Source organism: Thermobia domestica, chromosome 3, assembly GCF_964235325.1.
Source record: "Thermobia domestica chromosome 3, izTheDome1.hap1.1, whole genome shotgun sequence".
In the NCBI taxonomy this organism is placed as follows: domain Eukaryota; kingdom Metazoa; phylum Arthropoda; class Insecta; order Zygentoma; family Lepismatidae; genus Thermobia; species Thermobia domestica.
In genome coordinates this window covers 322,157,385-322,183,632 of record NC_137456.1, presented here as the reverse complement: position 1 = coordinate 322,183,632, position 26,248 = coordinate 322,157,385, and the positions used below count along the sequence as shown (strand labels likewise).

The 26,248-nt window shown below is 37.2% G+C and overlaps 2 protein-coding genes across 2 annotated transcripts; both read left to right on the top strand.

Annotated features, from left to right (window-relative positions):
* Nucleotides 1-1,298: 1,298 nt before the first annotated feature.
* On the top strand, nt 1,299-17,839 carry LOC145681167 (mitochondrial import inner membrane translocase subunit Tim8 A-like). Its single transcript, XM_081752627.1, has 2 exons — nt 1,299-1,519; nt 17,392-17,839. The coding sequence occupies exons 1-2, from the start codon at nt 1,427-1,429 to the stop codon at nt 17,584-17,586; spliced, it is 288 nt and encodes a 95-aa protein (XP_081608753.1). The 5' UTR covers nt 1,299-1,426; the 3' UTR covers nt 17,587-17,839.
* On the top strand, nt 17,730-19,396 carry Pex3 (peroxisomal biogenesis factor 3). The gene has a single exon (XM_081752626.1). The coding sequence runs from the start codon at nt 17,730-17,732 to the stop codon at nt 19,017-19,019; it is 1,290 nt and encodes a 429-aa protein (XP_081608752.1). The 3' UTR covers nt 19,020-19,396.
* Nucleotides 19,397-26,248: the final 6,852 nt, after the last annotated feature.

Genomic DNA, 26,248 nt, shown 5'->3' with positions numbered 1-26,248 from the left:
CATATCTCGCTGCTGAATTTTCGAGTCACTAATTTCAATAGCGTATGGAATTCTGTAAAACAATCCATTCTGAAGATTTTTTTTTTTTTTTTTGTAGGAACGACGATCTTCTGTAAGTAGTTCATTATTCACCATTGAAAATACGGTGCTTTCCTGTGCATTATTGCGGCGAAGAATTCACTCCCTGGTCCACCAGTTCCTCTTTCTCTCTCTCTCTCATTTTTTTGGGGGGAGGGGAGGGCGGATTTTCTATCAGCAAAGAGCAGATATCGCTGCTATGGCTATCTCATCCTCTTCGGATGAACTCATATTGTGAAATAGAAAAACAATAATATTTACGATTACGACAGTTGATTGCCCTGTGCGTAACACGTTTTTCGTCTGTTTAATACAGCGACCACGAGAGGCTCTGCTGGTAAAACCTACCTAACTGAGACCCCTACATCACCTAACGATAAAAGAAATTGCATGAAAGTTTGAGTTAAGCAACACTGTTAAGTTGTAGCCTGGGTTGAGGCCTTAGTTCAGATCCGTGTGAGACGGGCTTAACCTCATAGTTCTATCCAGGAAATTTTTAGTATTCGGGATGTATCCGAATACTAGATCGGAATACTACTTTTAGATTTTGAGGTCTCATTCCTAATTTTCGTTTTAGTTTGCGATAACTACTGTCATTACTGCTTTTTAAGTGCTATTCGTTACCTTACTCTTCTCAAATTTTCCTAACACGATATGGTTGTGATCCCCAGGCTTCAAATTAAATAAAAAGTACCGTCAGGCAAAGTGCTGATTATAGTGGTCATTATAAAGGGACAATGGGCCTTATGCAGAGTCGTTTTGACGTATGATTAGCGTTATACTAAAGGCCTGTCCACTGCAGGAAACATATGTTAGCCGAACTCTTTAGTATGGCACTAATAACGAGTCAAAATGACTCTGCATAATGCCCAATATATTTTATGGTAAATCACAATTGAATACTTTACAAAACAAACAATAAAATTACTCAATAAATTCACATATGAACATTATTGAATTAGCTTTTAGTTAAGGGACCACATTCCACACCTGCCTTATTAAAATTCTACGTACAACAACACAACCTAAAAAATGAAAAAAGTCAAATTAAAATGAAATGAATGAAGTCAAAAAAATGAAAATATGTCATGCAGAGTACAGTAAATAAAATCACAAATCTTACGTCGCGTTGACGCAAATCGTAATGAAATGTGTTTGAAAGTTATTTTGCCCATATGAAATCTTCGCAGTGTTATCAATATCAATGGTACCGAACGTAGAGTACGTGAAAACGTACTTTGGCGTCGTTATGTACTGTGTTGTTCTAACGTAGCTCGTCTGCTCATGGTGGGTGACTGGCAGTTTCTTAATTAATTCGCAATTTTCTTTTGAAGTGCCTTTGTGCAGCATGAATTTGGACAGTAATAGTAGAAATCAAAATCAAGTTGATCCACAGTTGCAACATTTTATTGAAGTTGAAACACAGAAACAACGATTTCAGGTAAAAGTGTAATGCCTTTGTGTAAAGCAAAAAGCCTTGTGCTAAATACGTAAAGATTTATTTTAGAACAAAAAGTGTGTCGCCAAATATTCGCATTAGAGGAAATATTAATTGTGTTCCTAAAACTTTATTAATTAAATCTAGTAGTGCCATAACTGTAAAATAAAAAGCAGCTAAATTTGCTTAGAACTTTCTGTTAAAGAGTTTCAAGATCCTCAGGGTTAAGGTAATTAGGATAAAGTTCAAGTTTAAAATGTGTTACGTTGATCAAATCCATAATCATATGAAGCAAGGACAGTTATGAGGAGTTCACGAGTAAACACGGAAACCTAAACCATCTGAAGAGATTACGGTAACCTAAATAGTAGATTGTAGTGGGCCATGCGGCATGTTGTAATCAGTATAGGAAATTATGGTAATTGTTAAGAACAGCTACTTCTCATCTCCGGTGCACGAGGATACTTCTTACTGTTGCACTAGCTACAAAATTGATTCTATTTGATGTACAAGTGGTAATGCAACACATAAGAAACCCAGATCATGTTGTATTCACACTCCAATATGAAGTGAGAATGCAACGTGATCTGGGTTTCTTATGTGTTATATTACCACTTGTACATCAAATGAAATCAATTTTATAACTAGTGCAACACTAAGAAGTATCCACGTGCACGAAATATGCGATATGCGTTCAATTCCCCCACACATACTCATACATTAAGTACAAGGGCACTACACATATATATTAAGTACAAGGGCACTACACAAACATATATATTAAGTACAAGGGCAACATTTAAAAATGCAACGAAAAGGAGAATAACGACCAGGAAGCATTCATTTTCACACACCTCAAATGGTTAAAGGATTACAAGGGCACTACAGGGATAAACATTTAAGTACAAGGGCCAAATTAAGAAATGCGACGAAAAAGAGAAAAAGGGCCAGGAAGCATTCATTTTCACATACCTCAAATTGTTCAAGGATTACAAGGGCACTACAAGGATACACATTTAAGTACAAGGGCCAAATTAAGAAATGCAACGAAAAAGAGAAAAAGTGCAAAGAAGAATTCATTTTCACATACCTCAAATGCTTAAAGGATTATAAGGGCACTACAGGGATACACATATAAGTACAAGGGCCAAATTAAGAATTACAACGAAAAAGAGAAAAAGGGCCACGAAGCATTCATTTTCATATACCTCATATGATTCAAGGATACAACCGAGCGAGTTCAAACTGTCTTCTTTCCCTTCGAGGTAATTCTTATTTCAACAACATCTACTCAATAATATTCCATGAGTCACACACTCACATAACTATAATCACTGGTAATCACTCCCCCCGACATTTTTTCTTACCGTGTTCTTAACACATTCCACGTGCACCTCGTCGCCATTACTCTGCCTCTTCCTCCACTCAGCTGCCGCCTATATCAAACTGCGCAGACGCACTTCCATGATCCAATGACGTCACATAGAACATGTGAAAAGCGCAAAACGCCTATGTAAACACACAACGTTGACAACACAACGAGAGCGGAATACACAAACGTCTTCTTTAATTTCAAATCACTCATTAACTAATTAAAATTGGGTATATTACCAACTTTTTAAGTAGGTAGATATTCAATGAATAATTCCTCAAAGTATGGCGTTTCTCGTCCTTCCCTAAATGGGAAGTACGGCTCCTTAACTATAACCGAAATTATTTCTAAACAAGCAGGACCGAGTTCATTAAATAGTAATAATAAGACTTTTCCTGTTTTACATCCCCTCACACATTGCACTCTCATTTTCGTGGCACATGCTCAAATAATTAGGTGTACAGGGTGGCCCAAAAGTAGGTATACAGTCCTGTACTAATTGGCTTATGGCATTTTATATAATTTATTTATTGTTACTCACACAGGCATTGCCTTAGATTCTTTATTGTTTGTTCTTATTTCTTTTCACTTATGTCTTAAGCTCGGAACAGACCTAAGCAAAGACACATGTTATCTTAACAAAATAAATTGTCATACTTATTAATGCAGAGCTGTATACCTACTTTGGGGCCACCCTGTAAATTGGTTGATTATAAGCGTGCAAACTGATGTACCATAAAAACGATTATTCATAAAAAAAAAAAAAAAAGGACCAACGTATGCACTAAAAGGATGAGTTGTATCTATTCCGCGTGCGCCTGCACCGCGGTGCGTCCGTAGGGTGCAGGCGCGAAGCAAGGATGGGTATGCACAGAAACTACTATTCATGCAAAGGAACACACATTAAACTTTGCTGTTTTGCCACTGCAGGAGCCATTTGATTGTGGTTGCATGTTGGCAGGGTTCCGCATTCATTGAGTTGTTACAAAGAAAATAATAAACATGTCTATTAACCCACCTTGCTCGCTCGGCATTACAGGTGATTTGAATATTGAGCTTTGATAAAGAAAGGAAAGAACTTGGCTACTAACCCACGTTCACGCATGTGGGCGGACCAGCATTCTAGAATATTCTCTTGCATTTTGTATTTAAAAGTACGATGTGTTTTTCACAGCGTTCCTATGTGTATAGTAGCATATAGGAAAAAAAATCTCGTGATAGAAACACATTGTTTGCTGTAAACATTACTGTGAGTACTCAGAATTATCGATAGTTATACGACTTCCTATAGCGCTTGTAATGATTTCACAATAGTATGCTAATTTTGGGTATTATTTAGTTTCTCCCCCAATTCAATTGGTAATAGTTATGGTTTGTTATTTGTAACAGTAATGAGTATAAATACAATGTGGACATATGGCATAAAAGCTACAGTGCGGATATAATATACATGAAGCTGCATCAGTTCCCGAAGGAGCGGGACGCTTATACTTTTAGGGATTATTCATTAAGTATGTACGAACTTACAAAGGAGGTAACAAAGCGACTTTTATTTATTTATCGACTGATACGAAAATAAAAAAAGAACGTACTTGTACTTTATATCTGCGTGTGTAGTACCCTTGTACTTTGACTATGTGTGTGTGGGGGGAGGGAATTTAACGCATATCGCATGTCTTGTGCACATGGATACTTCTTACTATTGCACTACGTAGAAAATTTATTGTATTTCATGTAGAAGTGGTAATAGATCACACAAGAAACGCAGATCAGGGGGCTCGAGCGTCAGCGAGGGGTGCGTCTGTAGGGAGCAGGCACGTCAGCGACGGTGGGTGTACGCATAAACGAGGTCGTTTACAATGTCTCACTATTAGTTACAGTATGGGCTTCGGAGCCGTGGATGGATTTGGAGGATATACTAAAATGCCATCCGTAATTTTACTCTTGTACACATAAAATAGCTCCAAAAAATCTGCGCCGCTAGGAAAGAATATTTAATGCAATCCTTTTTCATATGCACTCATTCATTTTAACCGTAAAATTATTTATGAAGGACTAGCTCTGGTAAACTTTCAGTTTTTTTTAGAGGCATTTATTCCGCTAAGCTTTTCAACATGACAGTATTTACTTATGAGTGAATTAAGTTAGGTTTGTTTTTTTACACGCTTGATCTAGCAGGGTTTATGAGAGCTTGACTCTTTATAAAAATAAGCCTTTTAAAAGCATTATGTTATCCATATGCAATCAGTAGTTGGATTCATGCCAGGGTTGTGGGGAAAAAGAGCTCAGTAGGTTTTAGTGGGTAAAATTATGTTTTATTAAATTTTCTACATACATTTAAAGCTGCATTCGTACTTAAAATACCAGTCTTCACGTTCTATTGTACACGTTTGAAATTAAACTATGGAATTCCCCTATCACAGGAAATTCGTGAAAACTTACCCATGTTTCGTTGGACACACTTTGCACTTGGTACTCACTTGTATTTCGATTTCTAGAAAGGAGAAATTTTGTAGAATAACAAAGAGGTAGGTAATTTTATATAATATAATACAGGAATAAAATCTTCTATTACACTCGGGTTCAAGGGTCAACCGTCCTGACTGAAGATTTCTGGTATTTCCCTCAAAACATGTCAGGCAAACATTAGGATATTACCTCAAGTAAGGAGCCAGGTATCAAAGCTGCTTTATTAACCATTTGGCACAAACGCTGTCACACACAGATACAATCAGTTATTATCCCCTAGAAGAAATATGCTTGCTTCAAAGTAGTTTTGACTAATATCTAAAGGATATAACGTTATAACACTGTTGGGTTATTCAAGACTTACGCTATGTACTTAAACGCTGATTGTTTACTATTAAGCTTATCCGTATTGGTAACCACTAATCCAATGAATATCGAAACTCTACTCAAGCCTATTTCAATCTTTAATATGCCTATACGCCTCTGGGTAAATACACATACACATGACAACAACGAACGTTCACAGGCATCAACTCAAATTATATAATCTTGTACTTTATTCTTTGTAGCTTCTCCAAGCTAAATGCTCATCAAATTATTCACACACTCTGAACTCAAACCTCTTTAATTACTTAAAACTTCTGCCAAAATCTCAGCTACATATAACTCAATTATTCCAAGTAAAACAAATTATCATTACAAACATAAACATGAATGTAGTTACGTCCTTCAATTGTTTTTGGTACAAATTAACACCTTGTCCAATAAAACATACGTAACACCTTGTCCGATATACACTCACGTAATCCCCTAACAAACACATAAGGTGATGACATCCCTTCAAGTTTGGGCTTGAAATGAAGCCAGGTGTTTTGGGCTAACGTAGAAACATTTCTGCCGATATTGTGCAAAAGTGGAAGGAAAATAAAGTTTATCAGTGATATTTGTCTGTACTTTAGATCGGCAGTTAATGCACATATATTAAGAAATGAAAATAATGCGTCCCTTCCCTTCTCCTCATTCACCCTCCTTACATCCAGAAAATTTTATATGATTTAGTTCTGAGCTAAACAAGGGAACTGAGTGTTGTTTTAACTGCTATTTAGTAGGTTTGTTGTGTTTTTATTAGCGAATGGTATTTGGGTGGTGTAATTTCAGAGTAATGCTTGGTATATGAGAAGAATACGAGTGTTGTTAGTGGGTTCGATTCTCCAAAAGTATCTTATTTTTACTATCAAACAGGATTGAGAAATAATTTCCCTCGTAACTATTTTAGATATTGCAACAAAATTTGGTATACACATTACGTATAAGCAATAGTATTTTTCAAGGTAGATTATGTTAGGTACCTGTAGCCTTGACCGCTGCAGGGAAAGGAGGAGCGGGGCACGAAATTTCAAAGAAGAAATTATTGGACCGCTCCAGGGGACTTAGAAAAAAAAGGGGGAGTTTCCCTTTTGCCAATTTGCTTTCATACAATTGTAAATTTTCAATGAACAGTTGTTATTTTGGGCAAAAGATATTGTTTAGGAACTCAAAATCTTACATTGTATTCCAACTGCCTGCTCCTGTAAAGCAGTGATCGGGAGCTGGTGTGCCGCGGTACACCGGAGTGCCAGCACAAGTTGACATGTGTGATGTGAATTTTTCATAATTATATTGTATAAAAAATAAATTTTATTTAATTTTTATTCCATTACTGTGTAAAGTATGAATGCATTTATTTATTTTAATAGTTGGTATGATAGAAAAGTCTATTTTCTTAATATTTTACCCCCCCCCCCATCTACAGTGAATTAAAAGTCATAGATTATTAATAAATTCAGAAGTCTGTTTAATAATAATGATAATAATATGAAATATAATAATATAAATAATGATATATTACATGTTTGTATTAGCAGTGCCAATACCAACAAATGCATGTGAGGAAATTACATTTTGTCTGCAATATTGGGTCATAAATAATTTATGGTGTGCTACGAGGAGCAAAAGATTGCAGATCTGCTGTAAAGGAATAATTCTACACGATATTTCGGTTCTTGCTGAAACCATCGTTGAATTTAGTTATAACGCAGATCGAAATCTATTTATGGCTAGCCATCGGCTGGCGAGCTGGAGCCTTCGAATCCAGTCCCGTGCATTTGCTTGGACTACGGCCTCCTTAAATTTCGTCCTTCACACGGAGAATACGTTTATAACTTTATTCTTTGTGAATAATTTGAATCCCTTTACCCCTTAGAATACACATTTCAGTTAAAGTGATATGATAAAAATCTATCTTGGCCCAAGTGCTGACTGTGTTCAAACATCCATTTGAAATGGTTCAACCGTTTCTGAGACTGGTAATCTCGAAGAAGTCATATTTATGAAAAGAAAAAAAAAAATCCCTTCTGTCGTTGAAAGCGAATTTCCGGAAACTCTGTATCATATGCCAAGTTGTTTCGAATTAGGACTTTATATACCACGTTTCATTTCACCAACGTATGTATAGTCAAGGGATTTTGAGGCATGACCATCTTATTACAAGAATTGTTACTCTCATCCTTTCTACTTTCTACCTTTTTCATCTCTTCTAAGGAAATCACTAAGAAACGCTGAATCGTCTTGAATTATTGTAAGTGGAAACCTTAAAGACCAAGTTTTATGTCTCTAACCTTGGAGGATTTCGGGATAATGGACAAGTTATTTTAACAGTTGCATCCTCCTGCAACACAGTGAAACACGTGTATAATTATTTTAAATAGGAAGTTCATATAGCCGTATCAGATTTTCTCTTTCCCTTTCAGAGATTCGAAGATACGGGCATTTTACTATAATAATTACGAATCCCCTCTTCTTCGTCGAATTAAAAAAAAAAAAAAAAAAATCCTTAGTTTTACCTTACGTTACAAAGTCTATGAACTGTCAAAATTTCAAGTTTCTAGCTTAAGCGGTTTGACCTACGTGTTGACCAGTTAGTCATTTGCTTACTCACTTCGGACGACGGCTTTTATATAGAGAGATTACATTAATATATTTCTGCGACCTGTACATGGAAAAATTAGCACTGAGTGTTCCGTGGTACACTTTATCAATTCTATTCATTACTTCTATGTAAACAAACAGTTTACAATAGATGTTTGCATAGAAATTCACGTGTGAGGGGGGCGCGGTGGCTCAGTGGTACAGCGTTCATCGCCGGTGCTTGGGGTGCCTGGTTCGATCCCAGCTCGCGCCGTGTGGACCTTGTGGTGGACAAACACCGTGCTCGTGAGTTTTGTCGGAGTTCTCCCGTTTTCTCCCACTTTCTTCATCCCACCATTTCATTCATTTCTCATCATCACAGTCTCCTATAGCCTGACCGGCATAATCGTGGGACGTAAACATTAAACATTTCATTTCACAAGTGTTGAATAGAATTGTCAGTAATGTACAACGAAATACTGGGTGCCAAGTTTTCCATTTAAAAGTTGTGTGATATACTAATGTAATTATAAATAGACTCTGGCTCGGGTTATACCTATACTTCACAGTGGTTCCAGAGAGGACCGAAATATTGTGTAGAATGATGTCCTAAACAGAGGTGGCAGTTCGAGGTATAAAGTAAGATTTTGAGTTTTGTTGAACTATGTACCCAATAGCAGGGTTAGCTGGTTTAAAAAAATGGTTTAAACCAAAAAACAAAAAGTGTTCGTAAAATCTTGATGAACACACATTTGTGGGTTATCACGTTTCACTCCCGTATTATATTCAGACCTAAATTCCTCATTCATTACTCAAAGAGATTATACTACAAAAGTAACTTTTTTTTTTTAAAAAAAAAATATAAGTTTATGAATGTTCCTTTTATGATTTTGTTTATAGTTTGTTATTATTGATACGCAACTGCAATCAAAGAAAAATTCTAAATGTTTAGTTTACCAGTGATAAAATACATTGAAATGCCGTAGTTTTGTTTGGGGGGAAGTGGGACATACAAACTCGACCTCATCCAGCATAACCCGGATTTTGCATAATAAGACCAAGGCGAAACAAACATATTTCTGTCCATATGTGATATAAATATATAGAGCAAATTATTTAATCAAAAAAACCTGGTTTAAACAAACAAACAAAAAAAAAAAAAAAAAAAAAACATGGTTTTTTGCCAACCCTGCCCAATAGCATAGTTGAGTATATATTGTTTAGCAGCTATAATTACAAATAGATGCTATAAAGTAGTTTCATATTTGTACCCCATAGTTCTTTTGGTTTTAGTTTGTTGATATTTCGACTCGTGCGGGATTCGTGCTCACTACCGTTTGTTACTTTTTGTAGGCTGGAAATCCTATATTAGCATCCTAAATTGCTTCAATGTTATATGTAAAAGAAAAAAAAATCTTAAGAATTTCCGAAGTAGTCTGATTTCACGGGACACTTGCGTTTCGATTAGTATCCATCCACCGCCAATCCGAATAAAAGCAAGCCATTTGTAACTGTTTTTGCTCACAAGATTATTTCTTTGCACGTTACTTTAGTCACTACGCACTGGTTGCTGTTACTCGCTTGTCGCTATTGAAGACTTAATATGTTTGCAGCTTTAGTGCAAATTTTTTGTTCAGTGTGTATTAAATTCTTATCTTTGTTTAATTAATTTGAGTAGGATAGACAGACTATATATAATCTATCGGTAACGAAAACTATTAAATAAGAAGAGGAAATAACAGATATCTCATTTCTAGTGGGAGACCCGGGTTCGTTTCCCGGCGGGAACTCACATAGTTCGGATTCCACGTTAATCATAGGTCCCGTCTCATAGAGCCTCGCTGCTGAAGGGGGCGTTAAATTCAAAATCACCCGTGCGAATTCAATGGTACACAGAGTAAAAGCACACGACTGGATCCTGGATTCGAATCCGGGTCTCCAGCTTACCGTACCGATGTGTTAACCATTACACTACCCAGTCCACCCTACTTCCTGAATAGTTATTATTATTTATCACTCTTGAAACCCGTGCTCAACTACTCAAGGGCCGCGGTGGCTCAGTGGTAGAGCGTTCACTTCTGGTGCTTGGGGCCGGGTTCGATCCCAGCCCCCGCCAAGTGAATTTTGTGGTGGACAAACACCGGGACAGGACGTTTGGGCGCCACCATTTGGGCGCGGACGTTTCGGCGCTGCCGTTTGGGCGCCGGATGTTTGGGCGCAAAGCCGTTTAGGCGCCAGACGATTGGGCGCGAGGTACATAGTAAAAATCACAATTTACGACATATAAAGTAAGCTAGGCATTGAAAATTAAGCGCGAATCAAGATATATACACTTCTATCTTTATCTCACCTCATTTATCTGTATATTTTCTATCTCTATCTTATTTATTCATCTAAATTAAATAGTTTAATGCGTTTGTGGCATTTGTTGCCTAACCTCGTCAAATGGATTGATTTTTCGCTTGTTTACGATTCTTGTACTTCTGATCTAATGATCTCATTTTTGTATTATATAAGAAAGCTAGGAAATGAAGGAATCAGACGAACTGTTAACAATTTTCTTAATGTTAATTAAAACATATTGATTTATTTTTCATATTTTTTTAAAGTTAATAATTACATACTTATGAATATTAAAATTTGTTTTCTTTCGTATTACGTATGCCAAACTCTTCTCTTCCTTATGTCCAATAAAGAACTACCAATAAAAGATTTCCGCGCACTCGAGTTGAGAGAAGTGGCCCCGCGTAGCGTAGTCGCTAACGCTCTCGCCTTCGATGCGAGTGGTCCCGGGTTCGATTCCCGGTGGAGCATTCTGTCGAAAAATTATAACATGCTCTTTCAGGCCAGCCACCCTGAATGATGTTTTCCTGATTTTTCCTCATTCACACTAGGTGGTACCTAATTTATAGGTCCAGGCCGCTTCTTTCCTTCCCTTCCCCCGGATAGTGTACTCCCTCAAAAGTGACGGGCTAAATGGCCTTAGATGCCGAAAGCCCAGAAATCTAGAAATCCTAATCGAGTTGAGGGAAAGATGTTAATACAGGGTGTCTAAGATATTGAGTTTAGGAACTGGAGTATGCCGTATTTCGGGTATCACTTCTTTTTAACATTCCAATATAAAAATCAAAACTTAACACACTTTTTTTTTTCGTCCCATTGTAAGCATTTAATCTGCATTGAAGAAAGTAGCGAAAGAAAAAAAAAGAACGATTTCAAAGTGAAAAACAATTCAAAGTGAAAAATAATAGTTAAGTGTACATATATTGGTCATTGGGCCACTAGAAATGTGTTTGACATTTACACTTATTGCATAACTACAGTAGAAGGTCTGCTTTAAGTTTTTTAATGGAATAGGCTCACTATGTACGTAATGCAGGCAATCTTATCTAGTCTGGTCTACTTACCTTAGCTTGAAAAGTTATCAAACAAAAAGCACACTTTGGCTGAACTTAAATTTACAAAATTTAATTGTTAATTCAGTTTTTAGAATTTTGAAATTCCAGTATTTCTAGTATATAAAACAAAATCCAGTATAATTCTAGGACTTCCACTACAGTAGGCACCTTGTGATATCTTGATTCGAACTTAGTACGCAGCGCCTAACATAAAGTCTTTTTAATTTAACTCGCGCCCAAACGTCTGGCGCCCAAATGGCTTCGCGCCCAAACGTCCAGTGCCCAAACGGCGGGGCCCAAACGTCCGCGCCCAAATGGCGGCGCCCAAACGTCACGTACCGACAAACACCGTGTGCGTGGGTTTTCTCGGGGATCTCCTGTTTCCTTCTACTTTCTGCATTCCACCATTTCATTCATTACTCATCATCACCGTCCCCTTTAGCCTAACGGACATAACCGTGGGACGTAAAACTCAAAGATTTCATTTCATTTCATTTCAACTACTCAAAAATACAAATGCTGTAAAATCTGAATGCTGTTGGAATACATCATTGCCTTAAAATACTCCAAAGTAGAATAGCTTAAAATACTAGGGGCCTTAAAATACTCCAAAGTAGAATAGCTTAAAATACTAGGGGCCTTAAAATACTCCAAAGTAGAAGTCCAGAGTGAGAGATCCGGTCTCCGACGTCCGATCTACCTCCCTGGAAATTGATCTAGGTAATTTCGCACACCACGTCCGTAATGAGGAAGGACTCGATCCTGGTGGAGCAACGTTTGGTATGAGCTGTCCTCCGATAAAACTGACGGCAGGATCTCATCCAGCAGACATAGGTATTGGTCGGCATTCAGCGTGCCGTATGAAGAATAAGCTAATGATCTTTGTTCTAAAAATACCACATCAGATCATAACTTTTTCCTCACCCATTCGTGATGCATTAGTGCAATATGGATTCCGGTCTCCAGTAACGGTGGTTTTGTTTTTTTACTTCTCCATTCTTGTAAGAGTGTGCATCACCGGATAACAAGACGTTGATAACTGAGGAGGGATAACAAGACGACGGGGAGATACGGGTTGGTTGCCAATTCCTCCATCGCTTATTCGGCAAACTGCATCCGTTAATTTTAGATCATTATCAAATACCTACTACTGCATCTGGATTTTGTTTGAGTACCATTTGCGAACGAAAAGTACTGTATATCCTCCGTATGAAGTTCAGCTCATTCCTCATTCCTTGGTTAAACGCCGTATGTTACGTTGGGGGCATTTTCTGAAGGATACGAGGACAGCGACAGTGGTTGCATCATCTGTCTATTCGGGCGACTTCTGCGAGGTTTGTCAGCCAAAGTTCCTGTTTCTCAGAATCTCCTAATGAGTTTGTCCGTACCATTGTAGGAAATGTGCACATAAAACTCTGCAGCTACCAAACGCGACCTGTGATTTCTACACATCGGTGTAATCTGCACACGTTTGGGTTCCTCAGCATTCGACCAACATTATTCAGTGACACCTACAAACATAAAACAGGCTTTCGTGAGTCCCAACTCAAGAGACATTGCTGGTTGTGAGTGAGAAGTGGAAGAGGCTTGTGGCAGACAGGGTTGTCACACAGGGTGATCATTTCAGGCATGGATTGTGATGAGAATGAACAGGGGGAAAGGCAGGCCATAATTAGTGAACAGTTTGTGATAGGACAAAAGGCAGCGACGTTCCTCTCCCTCGAAAATATTAGATATAAAACAAAATATTTGCATACTGACATTATTATTATTTTAATAGTGTGATATTCAAGACGATACTCCAGAATTGCTGCCGTGGTGATCGTTTATGTTCCTAAAATTACCCCATCCTCCGAAACATCATTTATGGGTAATGTAGATGCAAGGCGACATCCTTTTCTCTGTCAGGGCTGTCACCTCACTTTTGATCCACCCTGTATATCATTGCAATTGCATCTAAGAAGGCTTCGTGTGATAGAAATTCGATTATTTCCTCACTTATCGTATACGTGTACATTCAAACATCAGAAGGGGCCGCGGTGGCTCAGTGGTAGAGCGTTCACCTCTGGCGCTTGGGGTCCCGGGTTCGATCCCAGCCCCGCCAAGTGAACTTTGTGGTGAACAAACACCGTGTGCGTGGGTTTTCTCGGGGTACTCCCGTTTCCTCCCACTTATTCATTCCACCATTTCATTCATTTCTCATATCACCGTCTCCTTTAGCCTAACCGGCATAACCGTGGGACGTAAAACTTAAAGATTTCATTTCATTTTTTTTTCAAACGTCAGAGATGTTCTGTAATTTGACTAAGTCGAACGACTAAGTAGAAAATGACAACCCTATTCTGTATCTCAGCATTTTAGACCTTACGTTAAAAAAAATGTACAATACTATATTTTTCTGTATTTAGTTTGAGAACGCTTTTCAGTGAGATCCCAAAAAATGTTAAGTAATCTGTATTTTAAAAGGTGTAATATTCATTTTACATGTTTTTCGAAAATTTAGTTTTACATGATGTACATTTTACATAAAATTGGTCAACAATAGGTTTACAATATTTTTCAATGTTCCCTTCTTGTTTGATTACAGTTTAATATCTGTTGCAGTCCATTTAAGTTAGCTAAAACTACTTTTCGAATGCGGTGTTTTTTCTTCATTGAGGATTTAGGATTTTTTTTTAAAGTTCATTTTCGACATTCCCCAGAAAATTTCTTGTCAGCGTTCTCTTTTATTTGGTAGTGTTAGATGTATCCATAATATATCTAGATTCCATAAAAGTCAGCTATGATTTGTTTCAATGGTTTTTAATATTTAATACTCAGGCAAATAACTTTTCAGAACGAATCATTGAATTTCATTTTTTATATCTTGATATTTCTTGAACATACGTACATATTTCAGATCTGAAAAAAACTAAATTGTTGGGGATTGTCTGAAGATGTTTTTTAAAATCCCTACTCATTTTCTATTCTATATGTATGAGCAGTGAGAGCCCTGTTTCTTATTATCCCTTAGGGGTAATGAGACACACTGATTTTAACAAAATTTTTCGTATTTTGTTTGTTATGAAAAAAGCAACTGGAAGAATATGTTAATACATCAGCAGGTTTCATTTTTTCAGTATAATCACATTTTTTTTTTTTTTTTAGTTTCTCAAGAAATCAATGCAAAAACTAGAATTTCTTTTTGTCTCTTATTACCCCGCCTATCATGTATTCTTTTTTCTTGTATTTCATAAAAAGACATTATATGTATAATTTTTTATGAGCCAGTGGGGCCGGTGGCCCAGTGGTACAGCGTTCACCTCTGGTGCATGGAGTCTTTGGTTTGATCCTAGCTCGCACCATGTGAGCTTTGTGGAGGACAAACACCGGTGCGTGGGTTTTCTCGGGGTTCTCCCGTTTCCTCCCACTATTCATTCCACCATTTTCATTCGTTTCTCACCCATCACCTTCTCCTTTAGTCTAGCCGGTATAATTGTGGGACGTAAAACTTAAAGATTTCATTTCATTTTTTTTATGAGCCAGTTAATTCATATATTTGGTAACAGTAACACTAATTTAGCCATGCCAAATTAATCAAGCCATCAGGCGAAATATACCTTCAAAATAAAGGTCTTAAATACTCAAAACTGTGTTGTTGCAAAATTAACCGAAATATTGTCAAAAATATTTTGTAGGGTCTGTAGCTTATCCCTTCCATTGGTATGCGACTGTTAAGATCCTTGGAGTAAAGTGTATTACATGACATAATATCATAACCATATTAGCTGTGCAATTCGTAAGTTTAGTTTACAGTTCGAAAAAAGAAAAAGAAAAAATATTGAAAGAAAATTCCCAGCCTATTAAATATTAAACCTATATGCATTAACTGTTCAGCGGAAATACTGTTTTTTTTTTTTTTCCTAATTTAAAACCATGCCAATTTAAATTTGCTTTTCCTTGATGATGGATTTTAATTGTGTATCAAAATGATGGTTTTTACTTAAATATATAACAGTTCCGCAGTGTAAAATGTTTCTTCTTACTACCTATACAATACAAGATTACATGGTCTTTCATGTAAAAAAAAGTGCGGGAAGACAATCTCGACATCATATTGTAAATGACATTATTTGTAGAGCCCTCGTTTCAGCGGGAGTTCCTTCAATAAAAGAACCAAATGGTTGTTGCCGCTCTGATGGTAAAAGGCCTGATGGCATGACCTTGGTACCGTGGAAAAATGGAAAGGCACTAGTCTGGGATTTCACATGTTCCGATACGTTTGCTCCTTCCAACTTATCCCATTCTTCAATTCAGGCAGGTCTCGTCGCCGCTCACAGAGAATCAGACAAAAGACTAAAATACTCAAACCAATTGGACAAATATTGGTTTGTAACAATAGCAATAGAAACCAGTGGGTCTTTTTGTCACGAAGGATCTAATTTCATTAATGAAGTTGGTCATCGAATAGCAATCAAAACTGGTGACCCCCGAGCTACTGCATGCCTTTTCCAACGTATCAGCATCGCCATCCAGCGCGGGAATGCGTCATCGATCTTAGGCACATTACCTCCTGGTAAAGAACTGGACGAGATTTTTCTTCTATAACACACAATAAGACGGAAGTAGAGACATCCTAGGAGGCTGACAACCATTTTGACTATGATCATGAAGAATGTTTTGAATCCAGTTTGGATAAATATAAATTCTTGGAAGTCATGGCTAATACCGGTAAATTTGGGAGTGGTAGCAACATTATCTACAGATTTTACTTTGTTGCTCAAAATCGTTAAAGACCCGAAAGATATTGTTGTCAAGCTGTCCGATGTTTATTTTGGAACAAATATGCTATAACTAATGTTTAAGAAAATATGTCATACTTTTTATCATGTAACTTTAGTTTTGGTTAATGGTTGTCAAAATAAATCACGAAATTTCAATACAAGACAACATTTAACATTTTCAATTATTCAGGGTTGTTACCGACCAGAAAAACCTGGGAAAATTAGTGATTTCAGCTTACTCGTAATAAACCCGGGAAAAATCGGGGAATTTTAAGTACGATTTTTTTTTTTTTTTTTAACTTAGAAACTCGGAGTACTTGAGAATTGTTGCTCTGCTGAATTTTTGTTTTTGCTTTACCCGGCTACCTGGTAGGGGATTAGTTTATTTTGCAAATCTTCTCTGTTTAGATAAGGAGCTCCCCTTATCGGAAAAGATCTAGTTGCTTGTTTTACTTACATCATGCTCGCTAAAGAAGTGGAAACACTATTATCACTTTTTGGTAAGTCATAGCCCCAAAATACTGTGAATTTCAAAAGGAGCCATAAAATAGAGAAACCACCGGTTTCGTGATTAAAATTCCATGACATCATGTATTTGATCTTGGAGAAACTTAATATAGCGGAAAATCCTACAAGTAACCACAATCCTCATCTCCCAGAGGTCGAGAGAGTCTGTTCACCAGGATTTAATGACACGGAAGCGACTTGAAATTATGGAAGAAAGTGCCGTAATGGGGCAGTGCTGTTGGTAGAGAAAATAAAAATTTTTTTAATTGTGGAAAAATTTTAATCAGTATTCAAACTGTTCATAAATTAGGAGACTGTTTCTTGTTTAGTAATCATTGTTATGTATAAATATTATTTGTATCTTTCTTGATATTGTGATCGTGCTTCTATAATTCGTTCTCCTTTTTTCTTTCATTTCAGTTTCTAGTTCATGGACTAACTGACCAGTGCTGGGATCTGTGTGTAGATAAGCCAAGTTCCAGACTCGACTCGAGAACAGAGACGTGCCTGGTCAATTGTGTTGAACGATTCATTGATACAACCAACTTCGTTGTCAATCGCCTGGAGAAGACCCAGCAGTTTGCATCTGCTTCATCAGAATTTGCACTGGAATAGTGGACTTTGTGGACGATGACTGCAGAGTGTAGTGTTCTGAATGGTAGTGATGTTGAAAGTTTGATCAAGTTTTTATTTTCTTTTGTATGGTAGTCCATAACTGTAGTAATTGTAGTCAGAGTTGGTAATGCAGTAAAGAGTATATGTATATCAAAATGTTTTCCAGAATAAGGAATTTCTTGTCTCGGCACAAAAAGAAGTTAATCGTTGGCAGTGTTGCCATTGGAGGAGTTGTTTTGATGACTCGCTATGTTCAACGAAGAATTCGAGAATGGCAGGAACGAGAAACGAGAGAATTTCTAGAAAGAACCCGTCAGCAACATCACTTTGAAAGCACCGAGCGCACGTGTAATTTGACTGTGTTTTCTCTTGCTCCAAAAGTCAAAGACGCCATTTTGAAAGCGCTTGATTCTGAATCTTTAACGATTCAGCTGCGAAATAAACCCCCGAACAAAGTTGAGTTATGGGAAGAACTGAAACTTTTGGCCTTCACAAGAGCGGCCGTCGTGGTTTATTCCTACACAATGTTAGTAGTTATGTTACGAGTTCAGTTAAATCTCGTGGGGGGCTACATGTATTGGGATTCTGTGTCGAAACTTGGTGGCAATGTTGAACCTAGCCGACCTGACAAGCCCAAAGTGACAAGCAACCTTCAACAGAAATATCTTACTCTATGCAATTATTTCCTTGAGACTGGTTTACATAGATTATGTGAACTGTTGGAGAGCAAAGTGAAAGCAATTGTTAAGCCAATTTCTTTAAAACAAAAACTAACCCTTCAAGATGTAGAACAAATCTTCTGGGCACTGCAAACTTCAGTTGGTCAGGATGACCCACTTAAAAGTTTGTCAAACTATCTGGTGGGCCCTGAACGTAATCTGAGCCAAGAATGTGAGGATGTTGACGCTGAGTTGCTGAATCGTATGATCACGGAAACAGTGGATCTTCTGGAAAGCGAAGAAGTTATAGCCTTAGCATCATCTTGTGTAAGTCAAGGTTTTGGCCACATTGTGGATCGCATAGCAGACTATTTTGTCCCAACGGAGGAGCAGAAAGCTGCATATAGTGAACAAATGAATGCAGATGATGCGGGAACAAGCAGTATAGAACTTCCTAGAAAAGAGGATTCCTTAGTGGTTATATCAGCCAATGGTGTCGAAAGTATAGGACATTCCTGGGTGAATACTGTGAAAAAAGAAAACGCTGAACATTGTGTTAGAAATGGGTCATTTTCTAATTCTAATGCAACAGAGGTTTTTATTCACCCTAACAAGTGCTTTATGCCAATGGCCAAGTTGATACCTATTGTCAACGGGTTGATTCATCAGGCAAAAAGTGATGCTCCGGACCCTTGGATTCAACAATTGATCCTTATGGACAGGTTGAAAGTTCTTGGAGCAAATGTTTACGAAGCTTTCAGTCAGAAAAAGTAATTATCGTCGAATTATATTCAGAGTAATGATCGTTTCTTTCATACATAAGAAAAATCCCTCTGCCGTACCAGAACAATCTGTTGTAACTCGTTGCATACACACATATACACAGCTATATATGCATGTTGAGCCAACTTACTTTAATATGTGATTTAACAAAGGTATAGGGTTAGATTAGGTTTTATTTGGTATGGTTAAGAGCAACAGGAAGTATATACATGTATATGCTATTATTACCAAGTAAGCATGTAAGTAACAAATGGCAAATTTTTGTTCTTGAATTCAAAAATTTCTATAATTTCGATGTACTTATTCACATGTAAAACAGCATGTAGAGGGAAAATGCCAAAATAAACTTTACAAGTACGGATTTTTAATTTTCTTGATTTTCTGGTTATATAAACTACGATAGTTATTTTACTAGATAATCTTGGCCTTATGACTAAGAGAGATAAAGTAACTGTTTTGTATCGAGGTCACCCTTAACTGGAATGTTGGACAAGATAGTTTTTTTTCTTTGTTGCTGGAGAAAGTTAATTTTGTCACCCTAGTTATCAAATATCTTTATCAAGTTACGGGAAATATTATTATAACCGTTCACAACAATAATTGTGAACTCTAGAGATAAGTTATGGGAGTTTAATTTCTTTGACCTTTAACGATCGTTTCAGTGACTTTACCGTCAGCAACAACAAAAACCTGTAACGAAAACCCTAAGATTAAACAAAAAATGAACTACGAGGGTGGATTTAGGCTAGGGTAGATTTAATCCTGGCTAAACGAACCAATATATGTTGCCAGTAAAATAGTTTAGAATGATCGAGCCCCTTATGTGATTAGTGATGTGAGGTGGAAAATTTTCTGCTATATTTTTCCGGAAAATTTTCCGTTCTAAAAAAATATCAGTAATCAAGTAACAATTCCTCAGCAATCATGAAATTGATTGAATTCATGTATAGAAATGTTAAAAAGTGAAAGATTGTTTAAAGAATCTGAAACTTTTTTTTGGCTCAGACAATTTTCAGTACTATGTAGGAACAAGTTAAACAATTTTTCAAGAATCGAAATATTTTCTGCCTTATATGGAAAAATTGAACTTTTTATGAGTCGGAAAGTTTTCATTTTGAAGCAAAAAGTAAAACAACTTTTTTGTGAATCGGTAAGTTTTATTGCTCTGTAGAAACAAGTGAAGGGAATTTTCATAGATCGGAAAATGTTCATCACGATGTAGAAACAAGTGGAAAACACTTTTCATAGGCCAGACAATTTTGGATATTATGTATAGTGATGTTAGGTGGAAAATTTTCCACTATATTTAACTGCACATAGAGCTACAAAATTGAATTTCAGTAGAGGAAAGTTAGTCAGCAACAAATTATAATTTTCCAATTAGCTTTCGGGAACAGGAAAATTTTCTATTTCAAGTTGGGAAATAAAATTTTACAGTGTTTCTCTCTCTCTTGCTCTGCGAGCATCTTCGATGCTAAGCGGTTCGCATTCGCGCCTTTGTCATGGAAAACCTGGCTTCGATTCCCAGCGGGAGCTCATGTAGTTCGGATTCCACGCTAATCAGTTGGTGCAGTTTTATATAGTCTCGCTGTTGAAAGGGACGTTAAACTCAAAATCAACTCAATTCAACTGTATGTGTATGTGTATGTGTATGTATGTATTTTGCAAAGTGCAGAGAACATACATCGAGTTCGTCGAGTACAAATATCCTATTCTATTATTTAAAATTTCAATTTATTAAAAGTCATGAATATTTTCCGATTCATAAAAACATACTCCACTTATTCATTCGATTCATGAAAAATTGTTCTACTTGTTCCTACATACTACTGAAAATTGTCGAAGCCATGAAAATTTTCAGATTCTTTAAACGATCTTTCACTTTTTTACATTTCTATATATGAATTCAATCGATTTTATGAATACTGACGAATTGTTACTTGATCATTGATATTTAAGAACGGAAAATTTTCCGGTAAAATATAAAACATTTTCCACCTCACATCACGGCTAAACAACGATAAGTGGAGTATATTTTTATGAATCGGAAAATTTTCATCTCTGGGTGTGATAACAACGGATCCCCCCTCCATTACGAAATCCTGGCTACGTGCCCGGTGAACCGTACCTCACTATGACCGTCGAGGCTTGTTGGTTTGTCTCCAGCTGCTGTTTTGTGTTATGTGTTCGTCTAATCCAAGTGCTGTTTTTGTGTGTTTTTTTTTTTTTTTGTTCAATTTTCTTAGTGCGTGGACATTCTCGGCATCTCTACAATTATTTTCTTTTACAACAATTTTGGTTAACACGGGCGATTTCGGGTTTCTAACAAGCGCCATTGTGGTCATGCTGTGGCATGAGCAAATGTAAACTGTCTTATGTTTAATACAATTTTCACATCTAAAATGTTTCAGTGTAATAGAGGACATGGCTATTAAGGCTGCCTTGTACTATATCCTTTATGGGTTCAAACTTGAACCAGCACAAATATTTTAAGGGCATGGGCGCTCGAAGGGAGGCAGGGTGAGGCCCGGCCCCCTGGCTCACGAAAATGTATATACATAATATAGCAAACCACGTATATTAAATAGCAGAAATACCAGACGTAATATAGGAACCATGGAGATGCCCCCCCCCCCCCCCTAGAAAATTTTCTTCGGGCGCCATTGTTTAAAGTTTTCTTACGAACATCATGGTAAAAGAATTTTAGGTCCGGCACATAGTTATAAGAAGATTAGACGAAATATTGGAACAATTAAGATTAAAGGCATAAGGCACAAATTTCAATTTAATTTCATTGCGGAATGAAACAGTTCTTAGAGTATACATGGAATGGGCTTCAAAGTATTTCCAATACATGTAAACTTGCATTTTCTACAAACGGACGCTTCGCGTAACAGTGGTGTAGCAGAGAGGGCTTACCAGGCTCAAGCCCCCCACTTAGTGTAGTACTGCTTACATGCAATATCTTCCATGTAATATCTAGATGTTACATCGTTATTTTTTATAATTTATCACAAAAAAGTTTTAAACAGTCATGTTAAAAGAAACTTAGTCGCCAGAAGTTCTGTATTTAATCCTTCATAAGAATTAATCGGACTAATTATATGGTGCATTCTTATTATTTTTGATCTCTTTCTCTGTAGCATATGAGTCAAAATTTACCATTTGCGGGCGCGAATAAAGAGCATTTAACAAGTGGACAAGAACGCCCATGTTGTGGTTTCCAAGAGGAGGCAAGTATAAGCGACGTTTGAAATATAATTTCAAATCTTGCTGTAACTAATGCAAAAATTCTATTGGGTTTTCGATATTCCCAAGTACAATTTCCTCTTAGGGGGGCGAGCAAATGATCGTGATTGCACGTCTTTGTGCCGGCTCTTTATGACGCCCACTTTAGTGTTTCTGTCAGAAAGCAATGCAAGAAGAATAATTGCGACATCAGTTTAAGTGGAATAAAAAATGTTATTAAAAAGTACAAGGGCAAGACATGCAACCAGGATTATTTCAGAGTGTGGGAGAGTTGTCCGATTGTGTGGGGTTTTTGTCCATTTGTGCGGCAGTTGTGACAATTTCTGCATGTGGGAGTTTTGTCCATTTGTGTGGGGGTTTTGTCCATTTATGTGGGGATTGTGACCGTTGCTATGTGTGGGAGTTTTGTCCATTTGTGTGGGAGTTATGACCGTTGGAGGTTATGACCGATTACCAGTGTGGGGGGTTTTGGCTGTGGGAGATACGACCGTTCGTGCATTTGGGAGATTTGTCCGTTTGTGTGGGAGTTATGACCGACTGTGTGGGCGTTTTGACATTTCTTGAGTGTAGGGGTTTTGGCTGTGGGAGTTTTGACCTGTTCTGTACGAGGTGCGAGGCGGTAGGCCGATCAAATGAGATATCAGAGGGTCTAAGGGCGAACCCCCAGACATTTGTTTTTAAATTGATTATGATTAGAGGCTTTTGTGGTGCGAGGCCGTAGTAACGGAGGTCTAGTGGCGAAGCTCCCAACTAGCCGCAGTCTATTAAGTATGTAAATGTATTTGCGTAATGACTGGAAATTGCATGTATGCCTGTGAACAAAATTGCATAAGTAGCCATGAGAAATGACAATCTTTAAAATAAAAATTTTAAAAAGCAAACAAAATGTACTCTTGAATGAATTGTATATTATGTATGGGCACGGGCGGATGCAGAACGGACTCCTGGAGGGGGCGGGGATGCTAGCAGTGAAAAATTACTTAGATCTGAAATTGCCACAAATTACTACTAAAGTACACTGTTAATGGTGCCGCTGGGTAGGAGCAAACGACCTTTCGCCCTTCCCCTGCATCCACCTGAGTTTTTGCACGAAGGATATAGCTCCTTACACAACCTATGCAGATTTAATAGTAGTGGATTACTAATTACAAAGATACGTGTTACTACTCGAGGCTGCATATGGTATTTTGTATACACATACAGCTACATTAATACATTAACTTTGATACATTAATTGACATTTAGAACTTTATCCCTACTACAATTCTTAATACTAACTGGGGTGGTAGGTATGTATTGTTAAAGAAAGAAAAAAGTTCATAAAAAGCAAGAAAAGAAAGTTGCTCCTTAATTTGATTTGATCTACATTCTATGGGCTGTTCTATTAGCTATGGCCTAACCCATCACGACTAGGAAATGGCCTTATTCAGTGGCCACAATAACTCAGAAAGAATTAGAAAAGTAAGCCGAGTGAGCCTAATGAAGAAGCTTGGGCTTGAGACTAAGGTTTCATCCTAGCATTTGACTAGTGTTACAGAAAACAAAGGACATATTTCCATCAGGACGACCGCTTTTAAAAAGATTTACTACCTTCTCGATCGAGTATTTCCACTAGAATCGAATCTGATAGTGAGATTACTCTCACCAAAATCGATAATTTTAGTCAGTCAAATTTGGAGTAATTGTGACATATTGAGGCACAAAAACCAAATATCAAAAGAATGAAGAGAACGCAAGGTTGTCACACGATCACATACCACAAGTGTCTTAAAATCTTATTTTAAGCATAGGATTGAAAATCACTTTGTCAATAATTTCGAAAACTTTACTGATTCGGAACACCCGAATTTTCTGACACGGAGTTTCGGATCCGGATCCAGTGTCCGGATATCCGGACCCAAATGGATCCGGATCTGGCCATCCCTAATATAAACGTGTAAAACATTATGTTGTGCAGGCTTTCCGTTCCTGAGTTGAGGATAAATTTTGCGTCATATTGTCGAATAAAATACCATACACTGAAGACATCTGATTGGGATCCAACTTGGGACGATGGTACACCTTTACTTGCTATTACCTGACCAGGATAGCAGTGCGGTTTTGGGAGGATGGCGCTGCTGTTGTGTTGACATCAGTTTCTTGGTAAGCGCGGTGGGACAGGAGAGCGGAGAGTTTCACTCTGTAGTGTATCCAACGGTTTTTAAAAGCTGCATTTTGGATGTTATGCATAGCCTAATCTCTTTCCGCTTAATAAAGAACGCCGTAAGTTATGTGGTTGTAGTGAACCATTTCTGCAGTAATGCAGATGTATTGTGAATAGTGATATATGAATGGAAATTTCCAATTTAAGAACAACATGACACAATTGATAATTCAGTGAGCTTCTACCGTGTATTAAGCAGATTGTATAAAAATTGATTATGTTTTATTCGGTGTCATTATAAAACAGGAGCAGCCTGTAAAACGCTGCACGCTAGTGTGTTCGCAAGTTAATGTGGAGGGTGTATTTTTGTTGTAGTTTTTTTTCTTTTTGCTTGTTACTTAAGATATTCTTCAAACAACTTCAATAACTTTTAAAACTGTTTGTCTTAACTTGAGCCAGGGGCGGATCCAGGCTGAATGTTTGGGGACGGTCGTTCGAATTCAAATCAAGGAAAGAGTATATTGCAAAAAAAAAAAAAAAAAAAGTAAAACAACTTAAGAGAAGGAGAAGTAGCTACTGTTTGTAATTTCTAGAACAGAAATGGCCACCTGCAATTTCGAAGGAGGACTTTTTTTTTTTTTTTTTTTTTTAAATAGCAAGAACGCCGCATAATTTGTTGCAATTTATTGCTTTATTTTGACTTCTGCAACGTAAAACAAAAAAAGTAAGGCCTACCTATTTTAGGTTTTATTTTACATTTATAATACAAAGGTGAAAATTCTTAGGTTTAATTTTTAAAATTAAAAAACTATTCGGGGGGGGGGCAATTGTCCCGACTGGGTCCGCCCCTGGGTCACCCCTGACTTGAGCATATTCGTGAAGTGGATTATTACGAACAGGACAAAAAAACTGTGATAGACCGATTACGAATAATCCGGTTAGAAACACTGCTGCTTGTATTTTAGTTCCAAAACCGGCCGCCCGCACTCGTTCGATGATCAGGTAATATATAAGTGTAGGCTTTCGGTTCCCAAGTTAGGGACGGTAAAATTTTTCATCATACTTTCGGAAGCAGAACACCACACTTGAACTCATCCAATCGGGATCGAAATTGGGATGGTGGTAGACTTTGAATTGCCACGAGGGATGATCAGCAACAGATTACATTCCAATATTTCTGAAGTTTCGTCTGTTATAAAGGAATGAGAAGTGTGCAGTTATTTTAATATATGGAGCTGTCACCTGCAGTTTGTCATCCGCCACCTACGGCTTTAGTTGTATGTAAACACAAGTGGCAACTCGTTTGGAAAATTGGTCTCGCGAAGAAGTCAGCTCGGTTATTCGACTGAATCGCGAAACTGCGGCTGAAATTCACCGGCAGCTGGTAGGGGTTTACGGAGAGCTTTTACGGTGGATCACAATCCGGAAGTCAGTATAAGCATTAGTTCAATGCCTTAACCAACGTGTAAAGAAATGGCACATATTATAAATATTACACTATAAAATAGAGTTACGCGTCAGCTACAACATAAGATACTATTTCCTGTGATTACGTATTCTGTTATCTAAAACAGTAACATATAAGAGGAAAATTTGATGAGTTTTAAGATGAGTACGCAAGATGGCGCTTGCTGTTAGATTTTGCTACTCCTGTGCTCAATTTTATGAAATTTTTACTTACAAGTATAAATTATTTTATAAGTAGTTGTCTCATTACGGAATATGGATATTATATGACCATTTTTCGTGTTAAGGTTTACCTTCTAACCAAATATAATTCTATGTTTACGGAAATAGTTTTAGCGGCTGAATCTCATGCTTGCACAGG